The sequence below is a fragment of the Schistocerca serialis genome, chromosome 9 (genome assembly GCF_023864345.2).
Source record: "Schistocerca serialis cubense isolate TAMUIC-IGC-003099 chromosome 9, iqSchSeri2.2, whole genome shotgun sequence".
Lineage (NCBI taxonomy): Eukaryota > Metazoa > Arthropoda > Insecta > Orthoptera > Acrididae > Schistocerca > Schistocerca serialis.
The window spans coordinates 215,020,235-215,040,541 of record NC_064646.1 but is presented as its reverse complement, the minus strand read 5'-3'; the positions used below and the strand labels follow the sequence as shown (position 1 = coordinate 215,040,541).

General features: G+C 40.6%; 1 protein-coding gene across 4 annotated transcripts in view; it reads right to left on the bottom strand.

Annotated features, from left to right (window-relative positions):
* LOC126419820 (small G protein signaling modulator 1-like) overlaps positions 1 to 20,307 on the bottom strand; it is a 275,459-nt gene that overhangs the window by 239,272 nt on the left and 15,880 nt on the right. For all 4 annotated transcript variants that reach the window (XM_050087048.1, XM_050087049.1, XM_050087050.1 and 1 more), the window contains exons 5-7: positions 11,386 to 11,538; positions 8,830 to 8,897; positions 8,590 to 8,732 (exon numbers count right to left, since the gene is read on the bottom strand). In XM_050087048.1, the coding sequence (XP_049943005.1) occupies positions 8,590 to 8,732; positions 8,830 to 8,897; positions 11,386 to 11,538 (364 nt within the window). The remainder of the gene's footprint in view (positions 1 to 8,589; positions 8,733 to 8,829; positions 8,898 to 11,385; positions 11,539 to 20,307) is intronic.

The following is a 20,307-nucleotide window of genomic DNA, read 5'->3' as shown; positions in this document are numbered from 1 at the left end:
CAACAAACACTGTCTGCCTGTGTCCATTCATGCGAATGGACAGTTTGTTGCTGGTCATTCCCACATAGAATGCGTCACAGTGTAGGCAGGTCAGTTCATAAATCACGTGGGTGCTTTCACACGTGGCTCTGCCTTTGATCGTGTACACCTTCCGGGTTACAGGTGGGAGGGTGCATGGGACAGGTTTCACATCGGGGGCGGTTACAAGGGTAGGAGCCAGAGGGTAGGGAAGGTGGTTTGGGGATTTCATAGGGATGAACTAAGAGGTTACGAAGGTTAGGTGGACGGCGGAAAGACACTCTTGATGGAGTGGGGAGGATTTCATGAAGGATGAATCTCATTTCAGGGCAGGATTTGAGGAAGTCTTATACCTGCTGGAGAGCCACATTCAGTGTTTGATCCAGTCCCAGAAAGTATCCTGTCACAAGTGGGGCACTTTTGTTGTTGTTCTGTGGGAGGTTCTGGGTTTGAGAGGATGAGGAAGTGGCTCTGGTTATTTGCTTCTGTACCAGCTCGGGAGGGTAGTTGCGGGATGCGAAAGCTGTTGTCAGGTTGTTGGTGTAATGGTTCAGGGATTCCGGACTGGAGCAGATTCGTTTGCCACAAAGACCTAGGCTGTAGGGAAGGGACCATTTGATGTGGAATGGGTGGCAGCTGTCATAATGGAGGTACTGTTGCTTGTTGGTGGGTTTGATGTGGACGGACGTGTGAAGCTGGCCATTGGACAGGTGGAGGTCAACATCAAGGAAAGTGGCATGGGATTTGGAGTAGGACCAGGTGAATCTGATGGAACCAAAGGAGTTGAGGTTGGAGAGGAAATTCTGGAGTTCTTCTTCACTGTGAGTCCAGATCATGAAGATGTCATCAATAAATCTGTACCAAACTTTGGGTTGGCAGGCCTGGGTAACCAAGAAGGCTTCCTCTAAGTGACCCATGAATAGATTGGCGTACGAGGGGGCCATCCTGGTACCCATGGCTGTTCCCTTTAATTGTTGGTATGTCTGGCCTTCAAAAGTGAAGAAGTTGTGGGTCAAGTTGAAGCTGGCTAAGGTAATGAGGAAAGAGGTTTTAGGTAGGGTGGCAGGTGATCGGCGTGAAAAGAAGTGCTCCATCGCAGTGAGGCCCTGGACGTGCGGGATATTTGTGTATAAGGAAGTGGCATCAATGGTTACAAGGATGGTTTCTGGGGGTAACAGATTGGGTAAGGATTCCAGGCGTTCGAGAAAGTGGTTGGTGTCTTTGATGAAGGATGGGAGACTGCATGTAATAGGTTGAAGGTGTTCATCTAAGTAGGCAGAGATACGTTCTGTGGGGGCTTGGTAACCAGTTACAATGGGGCGGTCGGGATGATTGGGTTTGTGAATTTTAGGAAGAAGATAGAAGGTAGGGGTGTGGGGTGTCGGTGGGGTCAGGAGGTTTAGGAAGAAGGTAGAAGGTAGGGGTGCGGGGTGTCGGTGGGGTCAGGAGGTTGATGGAGTCAGGTGAAAGGTTTTGTAGGGGGCCTAAGGTTCTGAGGATTCCTTGAAGCTTGCCTTGGAGGGGGGAGGGGGGGGTGTACACTCGCACGCGCATGCGTGTCCATCCACACGTGTGCAGGTGCAGACGGACATATTCAAAGGCCCAAACTCTTTGCCTTTACAAATATCTGCTTGTGTCTGTGTATGTGCGGATATGTGTGTGTGTGTGTGTGTGTGTGTGTGTGTGTGTGTGTGTGTGTGTGTGTGTGTGTGTGTGAGCGCGCGCGAGCGCGCGCGCGCGAGCGAGCGCAAGAGTGTATACCTATCCTTTTTTCCCCCTAAGGTAAGTCTTTCCGCTCCCGGGATTGGAATGACTCCTTACCCTCTCCCTTAAAACCCACATCCTTTCGTCTTCCCCTCTCCTTCCCTCTTTCCAGATGAAGCAACCGTTTGTTGCGAAAGCTTGAATTTTGTGTGTATGTTTGTGTTTGTTTGTGTGTCTATCGACGTGCCAGCGCTTTCGTTTGGTAAGTCACATCATCTTTGTACCCCACTACCCACCCTCTCTCCATCACCACTCTACACTCACTCTGCACTACTCTCAACTTCACAGCTCCCTTTATCCCTCAAATCAGCTGTACAGCATGTGGGCAAGACCACGTCCAATGCACAACTGTACAGGTTATGCACAGTGAAATGTGTAAATACCATCTATCAACTATGCATCTTGTACATACATAAGAACATGTGGACACATGAAGATGACATACAAATGAATTCGAGTGTAAATAAACACAATAATGTGTCACTATACATTTAAAAAATTTAAATGAGCTGCCAGCAAAAACTACAGAGCTCCTATCAAAACATATATAATTAAATAATTTTCTTTATGTTATAGACCACTAATACTTCCTAACATGAATAGGTGAAACATTTTTGATAAATACAAACTAAAACATTTGGTTGCAAAAAATGGGATCTTTGTTAACTAAGTCATTAATCACTATGTCCGTTCCCAGTAGCTGAGTGGTCAGCGCGACAGAATGTCAATCCTAAGGGCCCGGGTTCGATTTCCAGCTGGGTCAGATTTTCTCCGCTAGAGACTGGGTGCTTTGGTGTCCTAATCATCATCATTTCATCCCCACCTATGCACAAGTCACCGATATGGCGTCAAATCGAAAGTCTTGCACCCAGTGAATGGTCTACACGACAGGAGGCCCTAATCACATGACATTTACATTAATCAACATATAAAAATTGTATAGATAAAAAAAAGTCTACTCACCAAGCAGTGGCAGAACACACACATAAAAGAAGGTAATAATATGGCATGCTTTCAGATCCAGTGGTTCCTCCTCTATGTAGAAGGGTTGAAAGGTAAGGAAGATGGGTGAAGGAAAAGGACTGGAGAGGTCTAGAAAAAGGGGTAGTTTTTGGGAAAGCCACCTTGAACTGTGGGTTAGGTGAGACCACAAGACAGAGATTACTGCTTAAACATCGTGCATGAGTTTTGTAGATTGTAGATTGTATTTTATTGGTCCTGTTGTCTACATAGCAGCTTATGCATAAGACATTGGACAAGTCAAGTTATAAATATACAGGCTGAAAGTAATTTCAAGGCATACATATTTAAGCTTACAATAATATACTTTACACACAAGTATTTATATAACACATTTCATAAATTTAAATATTCATCAATGGAATAAAAGCAGTGATGCTGTAAATATGACTTTAGAGATTTTCCAAATGTATTGACCTCAGTGATGGCTTTTATGTTTTCAGGAAGTTTGTTATAAAGCTTAACTCCCATGTGAAAAGTACCTTTTTGGCACAGTGCTGTGCTGATTTGAGTCATATGTAAGTTCCTGTTTTGTCTGGTAAAGTGCTCATGTATATCACAGTTTTTTTGTAGTCTCTGGTCCTTGCCTATTACATTTAATTTAAAGAACAAAAGGGTTTCCATAATGTATACACACGGTAATGGGGAAATACCAGATTTCTTAAACAGGGGTTTACAAGAGTCTCTAGGCTTGCATCCAAACAAGATTCTGATGGCCCTTTTTTTGTAGTTTAAATGTGCTATTAGCTATTTTAGAGTTTCCCCAGAAGGTGACCCCATATCTAAGACGAGAATGAAAGTACGCATGATATGCACTCATTACTGTTTTCTCACTACAGCATGATTTTAATGAACAAAGAAGATAACATGTTTTGCTCAGTTCTGTATTGAGACATTCAATATGCTTATTCCATCTGATGTTACTCTGCAGCCAAAGTCCTAAGAATTTGGTTTCAGTACCGTTACCAACTGGTTCGTCATTGATAGAGACTGATGGGATAAACATGTCCTTATTAGGAACATTGTGGAATTTTAGAGCAACGGTTTTCTTACTGTTTATTACAAGCTGGTTACTCTGTGCCCAGCTGCTAAGTTGTTTCGTGACCGTGTTTACTGTCTGCTGTAACTGTTCATCGTCGTCTCCTTTTAATAGAATCGTGGTGTCATCTGCAAATATGATTGATTTGTGTGCATCAATATTTAAGCTGAGATCATTTATGTACAGAAGAAACAGAAGGGGTCCCAATACGGATCCTTGGGGTACACCACATTTTATTTGTTTATAGTCAGATAAGTGATTAGATACAGTTTTTAGTTCAATATTTGTGTGCTTGACGCACACTGCCTGCATACGATTTGTCAGGAAGGAATTGATCCACTTGTTGGACAGACCTCGAATACCATATCTTTCTAGCTTTGATAGCAGAATTTTATGGTCCACCATGTCAAAAGCTTTTGACAAGTCAATAAAGACTCCTATTGTTTCCTGTTTTTTGTCCATCAGGTTTAGGATGGAATTGATGCACTCATAGACAGCAGTTGTCGTTGACCTCTTATTTCTGAATCCATGTTGTTCATTACATAGGATGCTGTTTTTATTTATAAATTTCATAAGTTTCTCATACATAACTTTTTCCAGTACTTTAGAGATGCAGGAGGAAATTGTGATGGGTCTGTAGTTATTTACATTGTCTTTATCCCCTTTTTTATATACAGGAATAACTTTTGATGTTTTTAACACATCAGGGAAAGTGCCTGCCTGAAGTGAGCAGTCGCATAAATGTGTGAGTACTTCAATTAGGTTTGATGCGCTCTTCTTTAACATTGTTGCAGGTATACCATCAATGCCTGCCGATTTGGAATTTTTTAGTCCTTTTATTGCTTTAGCTACTTCATCTTGTGAAACAGAACTGATGTACATTGATCCTCTGCATGTACTTATTTTATATTCATTTGCCTGGATGCTCTTAAAGTTTGATTGTAACATATTTTCAGCAACACCTGTGAAAAAGTTGTTAAATGTGTTAGCTACTTCTAAGGGGTTTGTTATTTTTTTATTTTTATGTGATAGTGTTATATTTTTCCAAGGTTGTCTGTATTCTCCATATTCTTTTTTTATAACACTCCACATAGCCTTTGATTTATTAGCTGAATTATAAATGATTTCATCATTATGCATTGTTTTTGCTGCTTTTATTACTTTTCTTAATATTTTGGAGTATTTTTTGTAGTATGCTAATAGGAGTGAAAAGCTAAGTGCATTGTACATAACAGAGGTAGGAGGGAGGTGGTGAAAAACAGATGGATAAGAGAATTAAAGATGTAGAAAACTAAAGTGGAGTGAAAAAAAGAGTGGTTACTGTGATGAAATGGTGAGACGGAAGAAATTAACAAACATTAAGGCCAGATGGGTGGGGAGGGCAAGTCTTGCAGCAGGGTCAGTCACAGGGGTAGGAGCCATACAGTAGGGAGATGGGTGCAGAAGAAGCATAGAGTCAGACAAAAATAGCTTTTCATCACCATTCCAACCTCCACAATATTCTTGTCAGACCCTTGCTCCCTCTGGACCCATCTCCCTGGCCTATGACTCCTACCCCTGTGACTAAACCCACTGCACAGTATGCCCTGTGCACCCTCCTATCATTATCTATACACAGCCCTTTAACTGGCAAAACACACACTATCAAAGTGAGAGCCACCTGTGAAATGACATGTCATATACTATAAACACTGCTCGGCCTTTAGCATTGACATGACTACCACCAAGTTATCAATTAGGATGAATGGGCATAGGCACACTGAGTATACTGGCAACAAGCAATATCCTGCTTTAAAACATGATAATCGTGACCTCAGTGCCCATTTCACCACACGTGCCATCTGGATTCTTGCCCCCAGACACAAGTCTCTCAGAACTCCACAGGTGGGAAATAGCGCTACAACAAGTCCTTGGTTCTTGCCACCCACCTGGCCTTAATTTATGTTAATATCTTCTGTCTCAGCATTTCTTCACATTAACTACTCTTTTCTTCACTCCATTTTAGTTTTCTACGATTTTCATTTTCTTACCCATCTATTTTTCACCGCCTCCTTCCCACTGCTGTTACATACAATGCAATTAGCTTTTCATTCTTATTAACTCATGCACGATGTTTAAGCAGTAATCTCTGTCTTGCATATTACTCTGTCTTCCACCTTTAAGCTCTCAGGTTTTCAAATCTCATCCAATATAGTCCCCAACAATTAGTCTTCATCTCATCCTGTCTGATAAGTCTCCCGTGACACATGGTTCTGGGTGATTGTCCCAAAATGTTCTCCTTCTCCTAGACCTCTCCACTCCTTCTTCTTCACCCCTCTTCCTTACTGTTCAACCCTTCTGCCTGAAAATGGAGCCACTGGCTCCAAAAGCTTGCCAATTTATAACCTCCTTTTATGTGTGTGTTCTGCTGCCACTTGGTGAGTAGATTTTTTTATCTATCCAATTAATTTATAGATTGTTTTCTCTCTCTCACTCACACACACACACACACACACACACACACACTACTGCACCATCATCCACTATATTGACTTGCCACACCACCCTCACATGTGCGACATGAATGACCAGTGCCACTTACCAATGATGAATTTAATAGTTACACTACATTTCAGCATTAAACTATTAACTGTAAGTCATTTTGTTTTGAAATTATTGAATTGCAAACAGTGACTTCAACTTTTTGGGATCCCATGTATATTAGCAGAAAATCAACCACTCTTACACTTCAATGGAGGGAAATTTTTATATGTTGTGTTGAACAGAGAAACAAACAAGCAAAAAAACTACACACACACACACACACACACACACACACAGTGGAAGACAGTGTAGAAGAGGCAATCTTACCACTTGTGATACGTAAGGCTGCACTGAAATCACACTGGAGCACAAGATCACTCTCAGCATACAATCGGCAGTAGCAGAAAGAGTTTGGAATATGGGCGTCAACACAATGAACAACCATCCATATCTGTGATAAGTTTGAAATGAAGCAACAGAATAGATCATGAAGAGCTACTCCAGTGCTGTAACCTTTCACCAGATCACAGCAAAAATAAGTGAAACAGGGAGCATATACAAGTGTGGAGAGTCAATCAGTGTAAACAAACATTCTTATGAGTGAAAAGTGGAACATGTACATTTTCAGATTGTTTCACAGAATGAATGAGAACCACTCCGATCAAAGGACTGAATACTGTGAGTGGTCTGAGCACACAGTTCATGAGGATGAGGAATTGGCTGGGAAATTAGTGTGGTCTGATAAGGCCCAACTTAAAACTAAAATATACTAAGAACTGACACAACTGTGTCTTCTGGACTGCTGAATATTCTTACACTCATGCGGACAAGGCAGTGAATCTACCATTGTTTAATGTGTGACATGGTGTAGTCTATCATTGCATGGTTTGATTAGTCCATAGCTCTTTGATGGTACTGTAAGTTATAATACATACGTTGATAGTCTTAAGACAGGGATTTTGCCTGTCATTCAAACCCTGTATGAAGATTAAGACTTTGATATGAAACAAGATGGAGCCATACTTCACTACCATCGAGATATCACAGTGTTCATGGACTACACTACACCCAGACGATTGATACATCAAAGAGGTCCTATTAAGTGCCCACATCACTTCTCTGATTTGATACCTTTGGACATCTAAGTGTAGGAGATGATCAAGATGGTGTGTATTGACTCGAACTATCAACAATAAATGAACTCTGTGAAAAAATTGTAGTGGCATGTGCTGCCACTTTGCCAGATAAACTGACACGGGTGGTTTGGTTTGAAGTTCAGCGCAATCAGCACTCATTCCAAACATATAACTCACTCTCAATGGCAAAAACATAATTGTAGGTCAATTTTTTTAAGAATATATGAACTATCAAATAGTGATAATTTTTTGGACCCTCCCTCCATCTGTATACACAGCATTGAAATTAAACAGTAAAATAAAATATTGTTCTTTACTAATAAAAACATTAATAACCTGGGTCATAACCAAATCTTGACAATATAAATGACATGATTTTCAACTCATTCTGATAAGTATCAGCGTGAGTAAATTAGCACCAATTGTAATTTTTTGTTAGTTCTTTACAGAAGTTGAATGCAATGGATACTTCTGCCTGTTAATGAATGCTTTTACTTAATCCACCAAATTGAACACTTTCCATGATGGGCATCATGGAGACAAGTGTTTGGCAATGATATGTATGTTTGTAACTTATCCATTTCAGTACCCGTTTGAAGACAACAGTTCCATATCTAGTTTATAAATGCACATGATTGAAAACAACAAGATAATAAAATGCAGAACATACTGTACAATGGACAGTATGCTGATAAAAATAAAGATTTGAATATGCTGAAATAAAGACTTTACAGAAAAAAGAAGAAAAAAAATAGAGGCTTTAGACAAACAGTAGTTTCCTTTATGTAGTAAGATGTGAAAGTGTACATGGAAGAAAATGGGCTTTTAAATCGATTAGGGCGTTCCTAGGAAGCTACAGTATGATGCAACATTTTTGGACTCTGCATAAAGTGTACATTAATTTAGATACATCACAACAAAAGCTGGAGGAATGAAGTTCTCAAGAAATAATGTCAGGCAGATAGAAACAGTGACTGGAATCAGAGTTAAAGCGCACAAGCTATAAAAGCCGCAAGGCACTGGCAAAAATATGTGAACAGACCGTAATGAAAAGTCTAGTTTTAGATGACAAAATAGTTTGTTACTCACATTTAGGGCAGTACGGCGCCGAGGAGGAGGGGTACTCTGACCTGTTGATATACGATGCCTTTGCACTAATTCATCTGCTGGAGGATCAGTCCAGAAATGGTCCTGTGTCTTTGTTTTAGAGTAATCCAATGCACACGGGCCAACTGAAAGATTATCCATGATGATAAAGATAACAAAGGTGAAGTGTTCAAAATTAACTAGAAACCCGAATTACAGTTTTGCTTGGTTGAGTTAACTTACCAAGAAGGGAGCTCAAGATTGAGCCATAGTCAGGATCTGCGACAAGGGCATCTTTCTCATAGTATTTGCTGAAACAGACCATACAGCTTGTCAGATACCACTGAATCAATAAATGAGAATGAGAATTATTTTGTAAATAGCTACAAAGAGGCTGTAAAATGTTGAAACACATTGTGATTACTTGCACAACAGTGATGAGAAATAATCTTAAGTTCCTAAAGTTTTGTATTTAGTTTTGAGGCAGCACATAGTTGGCAAATTCATACCACATCATAAATAACAATGATGCCAAGCTAAAATACTACATCTGCCTGGTGAAGATCTGTCAGAAAGGAACCAAGACAAATGGGAAGCCATAAATAAAACTTGTGACAGACACGACATGATTAACCCTTTAACTGATGTGGGCAAGTTAACTCCTCATGCTCCACCACCCACCCAGTGCTGAGGACATATTAGAAAGTAGCCTCTGGGCTTTCCTGAAATGTTATTGACCTGTTTTCATGTCCTGTTCCACTGATCACTCTGTTGGGAATGAGTTACTTCCACATCTTGGTCAATTAAAGAACAACATATGTGCCTCTTTGCATGCTATCATTAAAAAAAAAAGTGTTTCAATATCTTGAACCATTTATGAAATACAACATTTGTTATGACCATGCAATTCATGATTAGGAGGGATGGAAATGGGCGCATCACATGACTGTCCATTAGATATAAAAGTCAGTAACTCTAATGAAATAAAATATCATTCTGCTCTCAGTTTTAAATAAAATTACTGTATCTTATCTACATTTCATACACCACAATGTATTAACTAAAATCAATCATTCACAGAGTCCATGCAATGAGTTTTTACCTCTGCCTGTTATTTAAAATTTTGTGCTATGTTTTACTGAACTTGATGCAGCACAGTAACTAAGATGAATAATGAAAATAAAGCCAGTCCTTTATTGAATGAAGATACAAGACTGTAAGATATTCAAAAATTGTGTCGTGTCATCCAAACAAGACACAGGCAGGGAAAAACACCACAGACGCAAAAGATGCAAGCTGATGCCAGTGTCATAGAGACAGGTCCCTCGCGCAAGTTCCACCAGCGCCACGGGCAGAGCTGAGGATGAAGATATCAACTTCGCCTTGGCCAACTGCTGGCCAAATATAATCCGCCAATGACCAGACGACAGCAGTCAGAAGCCTACTCAGAAGACAGAAGAGCAGCTCTCGCCTACTTGGTTATAGATCATCATCCAGGACTGACTTAGGCAGGGAATATCGTTTAGTGAACTCTTAAAAGTGGACAGACAGTTGTTGTAATTTGCATTTGCTATGTACTGTGAAGTTTACCTATGATCATTTGCACTTAGCCATTGACAGCCTTTTTCATGTTGTATTACATGCAGTTTTACAGACCTTCATTATTCGACAAGTCACAAAGATGAGTAAACCTTTTTAACTCATTTGTGTGACTTTGTTGCTAATTTGTTGGAGTGTTGTAGAGCCTTCATTCTCCTATCCTGTTACCTGACTCTGGGGCACAGCTGTGTAAAAGTGGCAGGGAGAAATTGTCGTAGCGGTGTACTGCACCAGAAGCCGTTTCAGGAACTCACAAACTCGGCTTACTGTAACAACAGTGGCAACGTGGTCTCCACAGCAGTAGTAATGGTGCCATTACAAAACTGGTGACAAGAGCTTACAAAACTGGTGATGAGAGTTTACAAAATTAAGTATGTCACAGCAGCTGGAACACCAACACTCAGCACATGAAGCATCATCTGGCGAACAATACAGCCACAGAAAAGATGTGCTCAGCACAGAATGGAGAGAGCATATCTGTAGCAGTGAAAGGATTAACGATCACAGCCTTAGATAATACGAAACCACTGGCCTGGTACAGAGACACAGACATCAAAGTATATACAAGAATGCTGAACTTTATTTATTGATACAGTCAACGATGAGAAAATATTTATATAGAATGAATTATCTTTACCAACATTGACACCACATGGATGGCACACACTATCTGACAGGGGAGGAATACTGTCAAATGGGAGTTAAATAATAGGTGTTATTAATGTGCCAACATGAGATACCAATTTCCTTCCTGTAAGTAACATAACAGGAAATGGAAAGTCAGTTTATTTTTATTGACAAAATATTTTTTAAAAATCTTACACTATGGCAAATTTCATCTATGGAATGTGGAAAATAGTTTGACTTGAAATTTGTCAGAAAGCAAGCAAAGAAACAATCCATTTGCAAAGTTGCTTGCTAAGTCAGGAAGCAAGGAAGGCAACAGGTTGAAACATTTTCAAGTGACACTAATCTTATCTGTGATATGTAAGGCTAGGACATTAGACACAAATTTAAAGTTGCTCTGCCTAAATCTATCACATGTAACTGTGCTGCCAACGAACCATATGTTAAATAAGTGTTTAGAAGGTATGCACACTAGAGTGGGGAGGGGGGGGGGGGGGGGGGGGACACCTGCCACCTCATCACACACCATACAGGTACATGCTTACTTTCTGATCAACAGTCTAAACAGCTCACCTACTGTTTTGCACCAAGTAGTCAATTATCTTGGCCAAAGATTTCTCAAAAAGTGCTATGCGAATCCATAGGTATCGTGGAGGTGGTGGTGGTGGTGAAGTCTGAGAACCATTCTTCTGCAGTGCTGAGGAGTCGCCACTTGAACTGGAACGCCTGAGTTAAAAAACAAAATTAAAGACATTGTTATCATGATGCAGCTGACTTAAACCTGTGACATAATTAAATTTTAACACGACAGAGAGAACACAAAACAAAAAATAATATGTAATTTTATACTTCTATCTTCAGAGGTGGTTGTTTGATTGGGGTTAAGGGACTAAAAAGTCCCTCAGTCAAGAGTGTGTTCATCCAGAGGTAGTGACGTCCACCAAAAATGTGCTCAGATAAGAGAAGTATGAAGCAGTATTAATGGCAAGGCACTCTATGTCAACACTGGTGCCAGAGCTGAAAAACAATTTACAGAAAACAATTTGCAAGAAAAGTTGGGGAGTACATTCTAAAGATGATATGAAGAGCTCCTGGCTGAGGGCTGCGAGGTGCATCCCAACTGGTAATCCCACCCGAGTGGGGAAATGTAGAGGGGATCAATGTACCTCATATGCAACAGGAACAGGATATGTTGGATGATCAGGAAATTGTCAAATGGCAATTACATAGGTGGGAAAGAGTTGGTACTATTGGAACGGAGGAGGGAAGATTCCCACTTTGGCAAGGACACTGTCTACAGAACTTGTCAAGAAGGTGCTAGTGGCCAGTCAAACTCCACAATAAGGACTGGGTCCAACAATTTCAAAGGTGAAGGCACCAGTGAGCCATAAACCTAGCAACCATAGTTCAAGTGGGATTGGACTACAGCCCAGTAAATATGATGGAGAGTACCGTAATCTGCACCCCAAGAGGTGTGGGCAAAGAAGTAGGAGCATTAAGCTTTTGCATGCAGCTAATCTTTAGCTGATGAATCTGGAGCAGCCAAGTCAGCTTTTTGTCACAGAGGAGTCCCAAAAATTGAGACTGTCTAAGTGCTGGACACGCAAGTAGAGTTCTGGGTCTGGTGGCCTTTGTTACAATGACAAAAATTCTTGACCCAAACTTTTGCTGGAGAGAACTGGAAACCAAGGGAAAGGGTCTAATCAGAGGCCTGTTGAATGACACCTTGGAGCTGACATTTATCCAAGGCTACAGAGGGGGAACTGTACAAATGCAGAAGTCGTCAACCAGTGCGGGATGACCAGTGACATAATAGAGGTCACTGCCCATTGATGGCCATGAGGAAGAGTGTAACACTTACAAGGGAAAGGCCTCAGACACAGCCAAACAACTCAGCTCAAATTTGGCAGGTCACTTGTGTACAACCTAAAACAAAGGACTAAGATATTTTGAGTCAACATCCCCGCAATTTTGTGAAAATCATCCCTAAAGGTTATGACGAGCAATCAACTCAAAATTGGTGGGATTGATATATAATTGTAAATAGAGCATTTTTCATCATCAGGTATGGGGTCCAAAAACACATACTTTTCCAGAAATCGAGGTAGGAAACTTTTACCACTGCCGCTTCTGTACCCACATGGTAAATGCTTTTCACCAACAGCACCGATAGCGCAACGGCCAAGGTAACTGGCTGGGAATCGGAGAACCCAGGTTCAATCCTGAAGAAACCTAGCGGATGTTGTTCTTTTCGTTTGTATTTTTCCATATCTCAATTGACAGGGATAGGAGGGTTAATAATGTAAGTAAATCAATAAGAAATGATAATAATAAGGTAGGCAAATAAATTTCTCAAACCTCTTGGGATAGTAAACAATTAATATGTTACTCCAGGTCACTTTACAATGGCTCTTCCAGTCACTGTTACATGTCCTCACTTTTCTTCGAACAATTAGATGAATGGTACTTGTCATACAAACATCTGAAACAAATATACTCAAGGCACCAAGAACATCTAATGAATGCAATGTTCCGACAGCTACACTGTTCCTTCCGAAGAATCGGCAAAAAACAAACTTGGTTTACATTTAAAAATATGTCTTTTTCGTACCATGCATATGATACAATTGCCTGAAAAATCGGTGCTGAAAGTTGGTTATGAATTATGCCGTGAATAGTTATTGCATCCGTGCGGTTGTGCAATTCCCACTGGGTTTCCAGAATCACATTGCAATTCTGAAGCCTGGAAATAAAGTTTTTAAGATGGCAATTGAAATAGACATCACACGGCTGGCACACAGGTGTGTAGTTTGGCGGTGTTACTTTTACAGTGCACGTCGGCTGACCCTCACCATCTATAAACATTGTGTCATATATTATAGTATTAATTTGTCCACTCCAGGAATCCAATATTAGACAAAACTTGTTATCAGAAACGTATGGTTTTAAAACATTCTCGGGAAATGTTCTGTAAATCGCATTCATCAGTTTCCCAGATTTGGAGCAGGTAATGTAAACATTTTTCAATGAGTCGGTTAAACGACTGACCTCTTCTATAACCCGAGGACGAAATGTAACATTCGTTTCCTGTAAACAAAGGAAAACCTTAGGCAACACTTTTCCAGAGACTATGATGGCATATTGCACCGTGAACGAATGTGTTAGTTTGTTTTTGCTACCAACTGTGACAAGGGTTCGTTTTTCTCCCTTATGCGGTAATGTGCATCGAATGTTCATCCGATACTCGCATCCCGTTTGATCAGTGCTGATCACGTAATCATGAGTGACACCGTTTGCGTGCCGAAAAGAGATGCCACTTTCTGTATATCTTCTATGTTTTGTACCTCCTTATGAGAGACATATTTAGTGACATGCCGTTGATGAATTTTATACTCCTGATTTGAAATTTCTTGCCCGAAGATAATGATGCAGCAAACATAAAATCCTTGTTGGCCATATATTGAAGCACTGCACCTGCAGCTGACTCCTGAAGTATTCTCGTTGTTACATTTTTGTTATGACAATGAGATTCAACAAATCGGTTGTATGTCCACTTATTTATCGCCTGGTATTAGCTGTATCTTGTCCCTCCTTTAACGATATCACTTTTCCACAATTTCAAATCCTCCTTACTTTTCAGGGCTATTGTTGTTCCATTCTTTTGCAGTGTTTGTAAGTTCCAATTTGGATGATTCCTGGCTAGCACTACCCCCTTTACTTTTACTTCAAGGGGTATAGCGCCGTAGTTCAATCGTTTAGTAATCGGTTTGTAATACTCATTGGGAACAGATGAAGCACATATTCTCAGTGATGTGGAGATTTCCAAAGTGTTATGACCATTTTGTGTTTCACTAGTCAGGATATCTTCCTCTGAATCACCTTCTGCTTTGTCTTCATGGTATAGTACTTCAGTATCAACAAAAGTCATTTCGTTCGTCAGCTCCAAAAATCACTCGACAATAGCCGCTCCTATCAATCTGGAACACCAAGAAACAGAACTGTCTGCTTCCGGTAGTGCACTGATAATGCATCTGTCTTGCAACACTTTTACAAACCAAAACACAGCGTCAGTAACTTTCCGCTTGCCATCGTCTCTGACAGGCTCCCAACTATATATTACAGTGCTAGTCGAAAGGTGTACATGTTCCATTATTCAGATTATACACCTGAAAGATATGACACAACAAACAATAACTAGTTACTACGGCAAGACGAGCTAATTACTACAACTACATACAGTACTCGTCATATATTACTTATGGAAGAACAGTGTATTCATTCACAAAACGTATTTCATTCGGCGCGTTAATGGTGGAAAAATCACTACACGTATCAGTGAGGTTTGTGGCAGCCTAATGACAGAAAACAACTCTTTCAGATTGACTTCTATAAGGCTCATGCTGGACACCTTCACTCTTCCAGGTTCACAACTATGATATGACGAAGAGGCAACCAGGACAACATAACTCTCCCCACATGCATTCTGTCCCATGCCTCACTGTAAACAAGTGTCACGTGGTTGGCTATCTGTGATCCCTCATGAGGAATTCGCAAAACTCTTACTCGGGGTTGTTTTCGTGTGACAAGGCTTAAAAGTTAAATACTTCACTAACTCATGGCATTCTGGGAAATTAGTTTGCCTATCTTATTATTATCATTCCTTATTGATTTACTTACCTTATTAACCCTCCTATCCCTATCAATTGAGATACGGAAAAATACAAATGAAAAGAATAACATCCGCTAGGTTTCTTCGAGATTCGAACCCGGGTTTTCCGATTCCCGGCCAGTTACCTTGGCCGTTGTGCTATCGGCAAAAAGCGTTTACCATGTGGGTACAGAAGTGGCAGTTGTAAAAGTTTCTTTCCTCAATTTCTGGAAAAGTTTGCATTTGCGGACCCCATACCTAATGATGAAAAATGCTCTATTAACAATTATCTATCGATCCCTCCAATTTTGAGTCGATAGCTCATCATAACCTTCAGGGACTGTTTTCTCAAAATTGCAGGGGTGTTGTCCCAAAATATCTTAGAGTCCTTTGTTTTAGGTTTTACACAAGCGACCTGCCAAATGTGAGCCAAATCGGTTGGCTGTGTCTGAGGCCTTGCCCTTGTTAGCACAGTGCCCCCCAGGATGCTATTCTCTTGGATATGTGGAGAGCTGGACGAAGTACCAACTTTGAATAACTGCTGGCATAAAAACTGATGGATAAAAATTGGTAGGGAGTGCAAAAGCCCCAGCCATGGAATGCGAGTAAAATGTGATGGCATCAGGCGGTATGATATGCCTTGTGTGGATCAAAAAAGACTGAAATGTGGTGTTGGCATTCAGAAAAAGCCTGTCAGATTGCTGTTTCCAACCTAACCACTTGGTTGGTTGTGGATCGTACTTCCCAGAAACCACACTGAGAGGGGGACAAAGGCCTTGAGATTCATGAAGCTAGCATAATCAGAGGGCAACCATCTTTTTCATGCACTCTGCAAAGCACACCAGTGAGGATATCTGTTGATAGATGTTGGGTTTTTGCCTGGCTTAAGTTTTGGAAAATTATTCTCTTGCCACAGCAAAGGAAGACACCGTCAAGCCAAATATGATTGAAGATCCGGAAGAGAGAGAGCCTTTGAATAATATTCGGGTGTCAGATCATCTGATTATGAATTTAATTGGCCTGGGACCATATTGTGAGAGAAGGAATGAGCTTGAAGCAGTTCCCACTCAGTGGAAAGTTCAATATATGATTCTGCTTGGCAGGGGATTAAACATAGGAGGATATCTTCAACTTGTCATTTCTGCAGCAGAAAGGTAGCCAGATAAGAGGACACTGATACTGTCACCAAATGGGTCTCAAGATGTTCAGCAAGAACTGACATCAGTAAAAAGACCAACCTGAAGGACAAGACCTGGATCAGTTGTCGATCATTGGTAGTCCAGAAGACTAGAGCTAGGCATCAGCATCCAGGATAAAGAGGTATACATTCCCAAGGAAGAGGCATGGTGCTGCCAGAATTCCTTCTAACAGCATTTAATTAGAGAGTGAGCCTTGGCATGAAATTGCTTAAAGTGATAGGGTGGATCTGTGAAGGATGTTGCATGAAACACTGCAGCGCACTTCAGTGATCCTGAACAGTTATGGCTACATCCTAGGTCCACTGTGGCACCAGCCGCCGATGGAGGGGACATGTAAAAATGGAGACAGCACTTACAGCAGCATGGGTGATTGTGTCGGAGACATCTCATCCAATCTCATAGATGCAATCTGACAGGAATATGGTAACAGCAGATACATATAATTGCCAGTTGGCTGTTTGATGCACTCAGTGTGGTAGTTGGTCCAACTGGCAATGGCAGGAAAGTGACAGGATCTCCAGAATTTGGTCACTGCAACAAAGACCATCATGAAGTGACCAATGGGGTGAAGCCATGTGATTGGGGGAAGAGACTGTTAGTTCGACAGCACTAAAGTGGATAAGAATACTATTAAGTAAAGAAGGAGAGATCAGGGTCAGCAAGAAGCTGGTCAAGTACAAGGGATACAGAAAAAGTTCAAAGAAGCTCCTTTTACAATACTGAGAAATTGGAGAGGGAGTGCCACAGATATGATATGTGGCATTTTTATTGCAGCTGGATCTTTTCACGAAATTTCAATGATCAACTTTCTCCTCCGAATGTGAAGGAAATTTGTTAGCACCCATCTACAAAGGGAGAAATGACCATCATAATAAAATAAGAGGAATCAGAGCTCGAGTGAAAAGATTTAAGTGTTTGTTTTGCCTACGCACTGCTCAGGACTGGAAACAGCTTTTGGAAGTGATTCAATGAACCCTCTGCCATTGCCATCTACTTAAATGTGAATAGCAGAGTAATTCTGTAGGCATACCAGACAGGAGGGGTGTGCACTGAAGAACACAAGTAGAAGTAAAGTGTGTATATGTGATGTGTGTGTGTGTGTGTGTGTGGGGGGGGGGGGGGGGGTTGGATTAAGGTCATTAACTCAGTTTAAGTAAGTGGTCTACCTGGAGGTTTGGTAAGGTCTTAAGGGACCAAATTGCTGAGGTCATCGGTCACCTGGAGGTTTCTAAAAGTTGCAAATAGTTACTGTTGAGATCATTTGCAGCTGCACCACAATTGCTTCCAATGTGGTATGAATGAGTATCTGTTCAATGTTAACTTATGTATGAACCAAAGCACAGATCCCTTCAGATGTTCTCTTAGACCCAGCACATTCTGACAGAATGGGCAATAACCACAGAGCATTAAGGAATGGTTGTCAGTGAAGTATGTTTCTTGTAGAGCAATGCCAATTGCAGAGGGGCAGGAAAAAATAGCAAGATGGCGCCCATTGGAAAGTGCAGTGACGACGCTCGAAAATAGGCAAAAGTTAATAGTGTAAAAAATGTCAGAAATTGTAAAAGGAATTCTGTGTGTGAAGTGCAACTTGTGGCTGAACAGACTGTGTGAAAAAATACGCTTAAAATTTATTAGCGACGATATTCACTAGTCGTGCCTTGACTGTTTGCAGGATGAAAACACAAAACTAAAGTGCGCTTCATTTATGACGGCGGCCGAGTTTACTTTCGTTCTGCGCATCTGACATCACAAAACATAGTCAGTCAATGAACAGAGAATGACGTTGCCAGAGCTCGACTGCAGTACAGAGCTCAGACGATTATCTTCAGTTTTAGAAACATTCAGTAACAAATAAAGTAACTGAACGAAAGCAACGTCTTGATAGCAGAATTTCTTTTGTAGAAAGTTTGGAAAAAGCATTCTTTATACCAATTGCTTCATATTCTATTAATTAATCAAACCAAACAAGCAATAAGCCTCCTAATTCAGGCGATAGCAAGGAAAGGTGTTTCTATCATTCTCACTAACAGCTTTTTCGCAATAAAGAACAGCGGTAATTGTTTATTTTCTATTGTACTTCAACAAAACGTGACTAATTCATAGTCATACCAACAGTGTTTGTCGGTATTTTGTGTCCTCGTTTAAAGTCCTCCAGGAGTAATATTCAATGCCAAGCTGCGTTAGCGTAATGGTTACAGTGTTTGGCTGCTATGCCAAAGGTTCCAAGCTCAAACCTCATTTAGTGCTCAATTTTTCTTTATTTAAAAACAATATCGAAGTGTCTTACTTCATGAATTTTATTCGTTTGAATGTAATTTTTTGAAATTTCTAGTGGCAACTAAAGTCAACCATACGGAAAGTATACGCTATGGACTTTTACCTCTGCAAACTCTTCAAAATTTCGTGCAGTGGTTTACTTCACTTAATGCTCCACAATAACTGCGTTGAACATCGAAACAAAATTACGTCATTTATGGGGGGAAGGTATCAGTCAAGGAGATGTGTAAAAATCAAATTTTTGGGCCACATAGTTTTTGTGAAATCGAATGATAAGTGTGTCAAAGCAGTTGGAACACCATGTGTCTGCACAGGCGAGCAGTGCAATGATGACCAAATCACTCACAGCGCGGAATGCGGGGAGCACGTCTCTGTAGGAGCAAAAGCGTTAATGCGGCCGTGGTGGCTTTACTTCATAAACTGCGTGCTCCCCCCTAAATGTAAGTTTGCTTGGCGTGTGCAACTGGCAACGCAGCAATCTCCCGCGTCTGGCCGGGCATGCGCGAACCGCCAAGATAAAAGAATTGAACTATAGCCTCCGCAGGGTGTTTGCAGGAAGAAATTATTAAGGTGCTTCTTAGTGATAATGACACTTTAAAAGCAGAACTCTCAGTGCAGAATCATGAAGACTTTGACCTGAAATACAGGATTTTTTTAACAGTTGAGGAAATAGACGAAAATAACATCAAAAACGGGTGGAATGATGCAGTCATTAGCTCAAACAATGAGGCTACTGCACTTAAGGAAATAACTTGTGTGGAAGTCCCAAGACCTGAAAATAAATACAAGTTGACAAGTGTAATGTACAGCAAAAAGAATTCGTAACATCTCAGTAATGAAAAGCAGGGTGAAAAAAATGAATTCCTCGTTATAGGTGATTCTCTGGTGAAAAATGTGGTACTGCCAAATTCCACAATAGACATTCATCAGGAATCAAGACCTGCCTGTTAAAGAAACACTTCAGCAACAGACATAACTCTCAGGATGGTTCAGCAGAGGCCTCTCGGAAGAATTACAAAGGAGTCGTCATCCATGTAGGTACAAATTCTTTTATATGCTCAAATGTGTGTAAATTCCTAAGGGACCAAACTGCTTAGGTCATCGGTCCCTAGACTTCCACACTACTTAAACTAACTTAAATTAACTTATGCTAAGAACAACATGCACACCCATGCCCGAGGGAGGAGTCTAATTTCCAGCGAATTCTTTTAGAAGCAACACTGAAGAGGAAATTATAAGTGAAACAATAAATTTAATTCGATCTGCCAGTAACCTCTACAAAACATCTAGAATCATGGATGGTAGTATTACCTAGAGGACATCAGTAAGTGATTGATATATAAAGAGAATAAACTGTGATATGAACAAAAA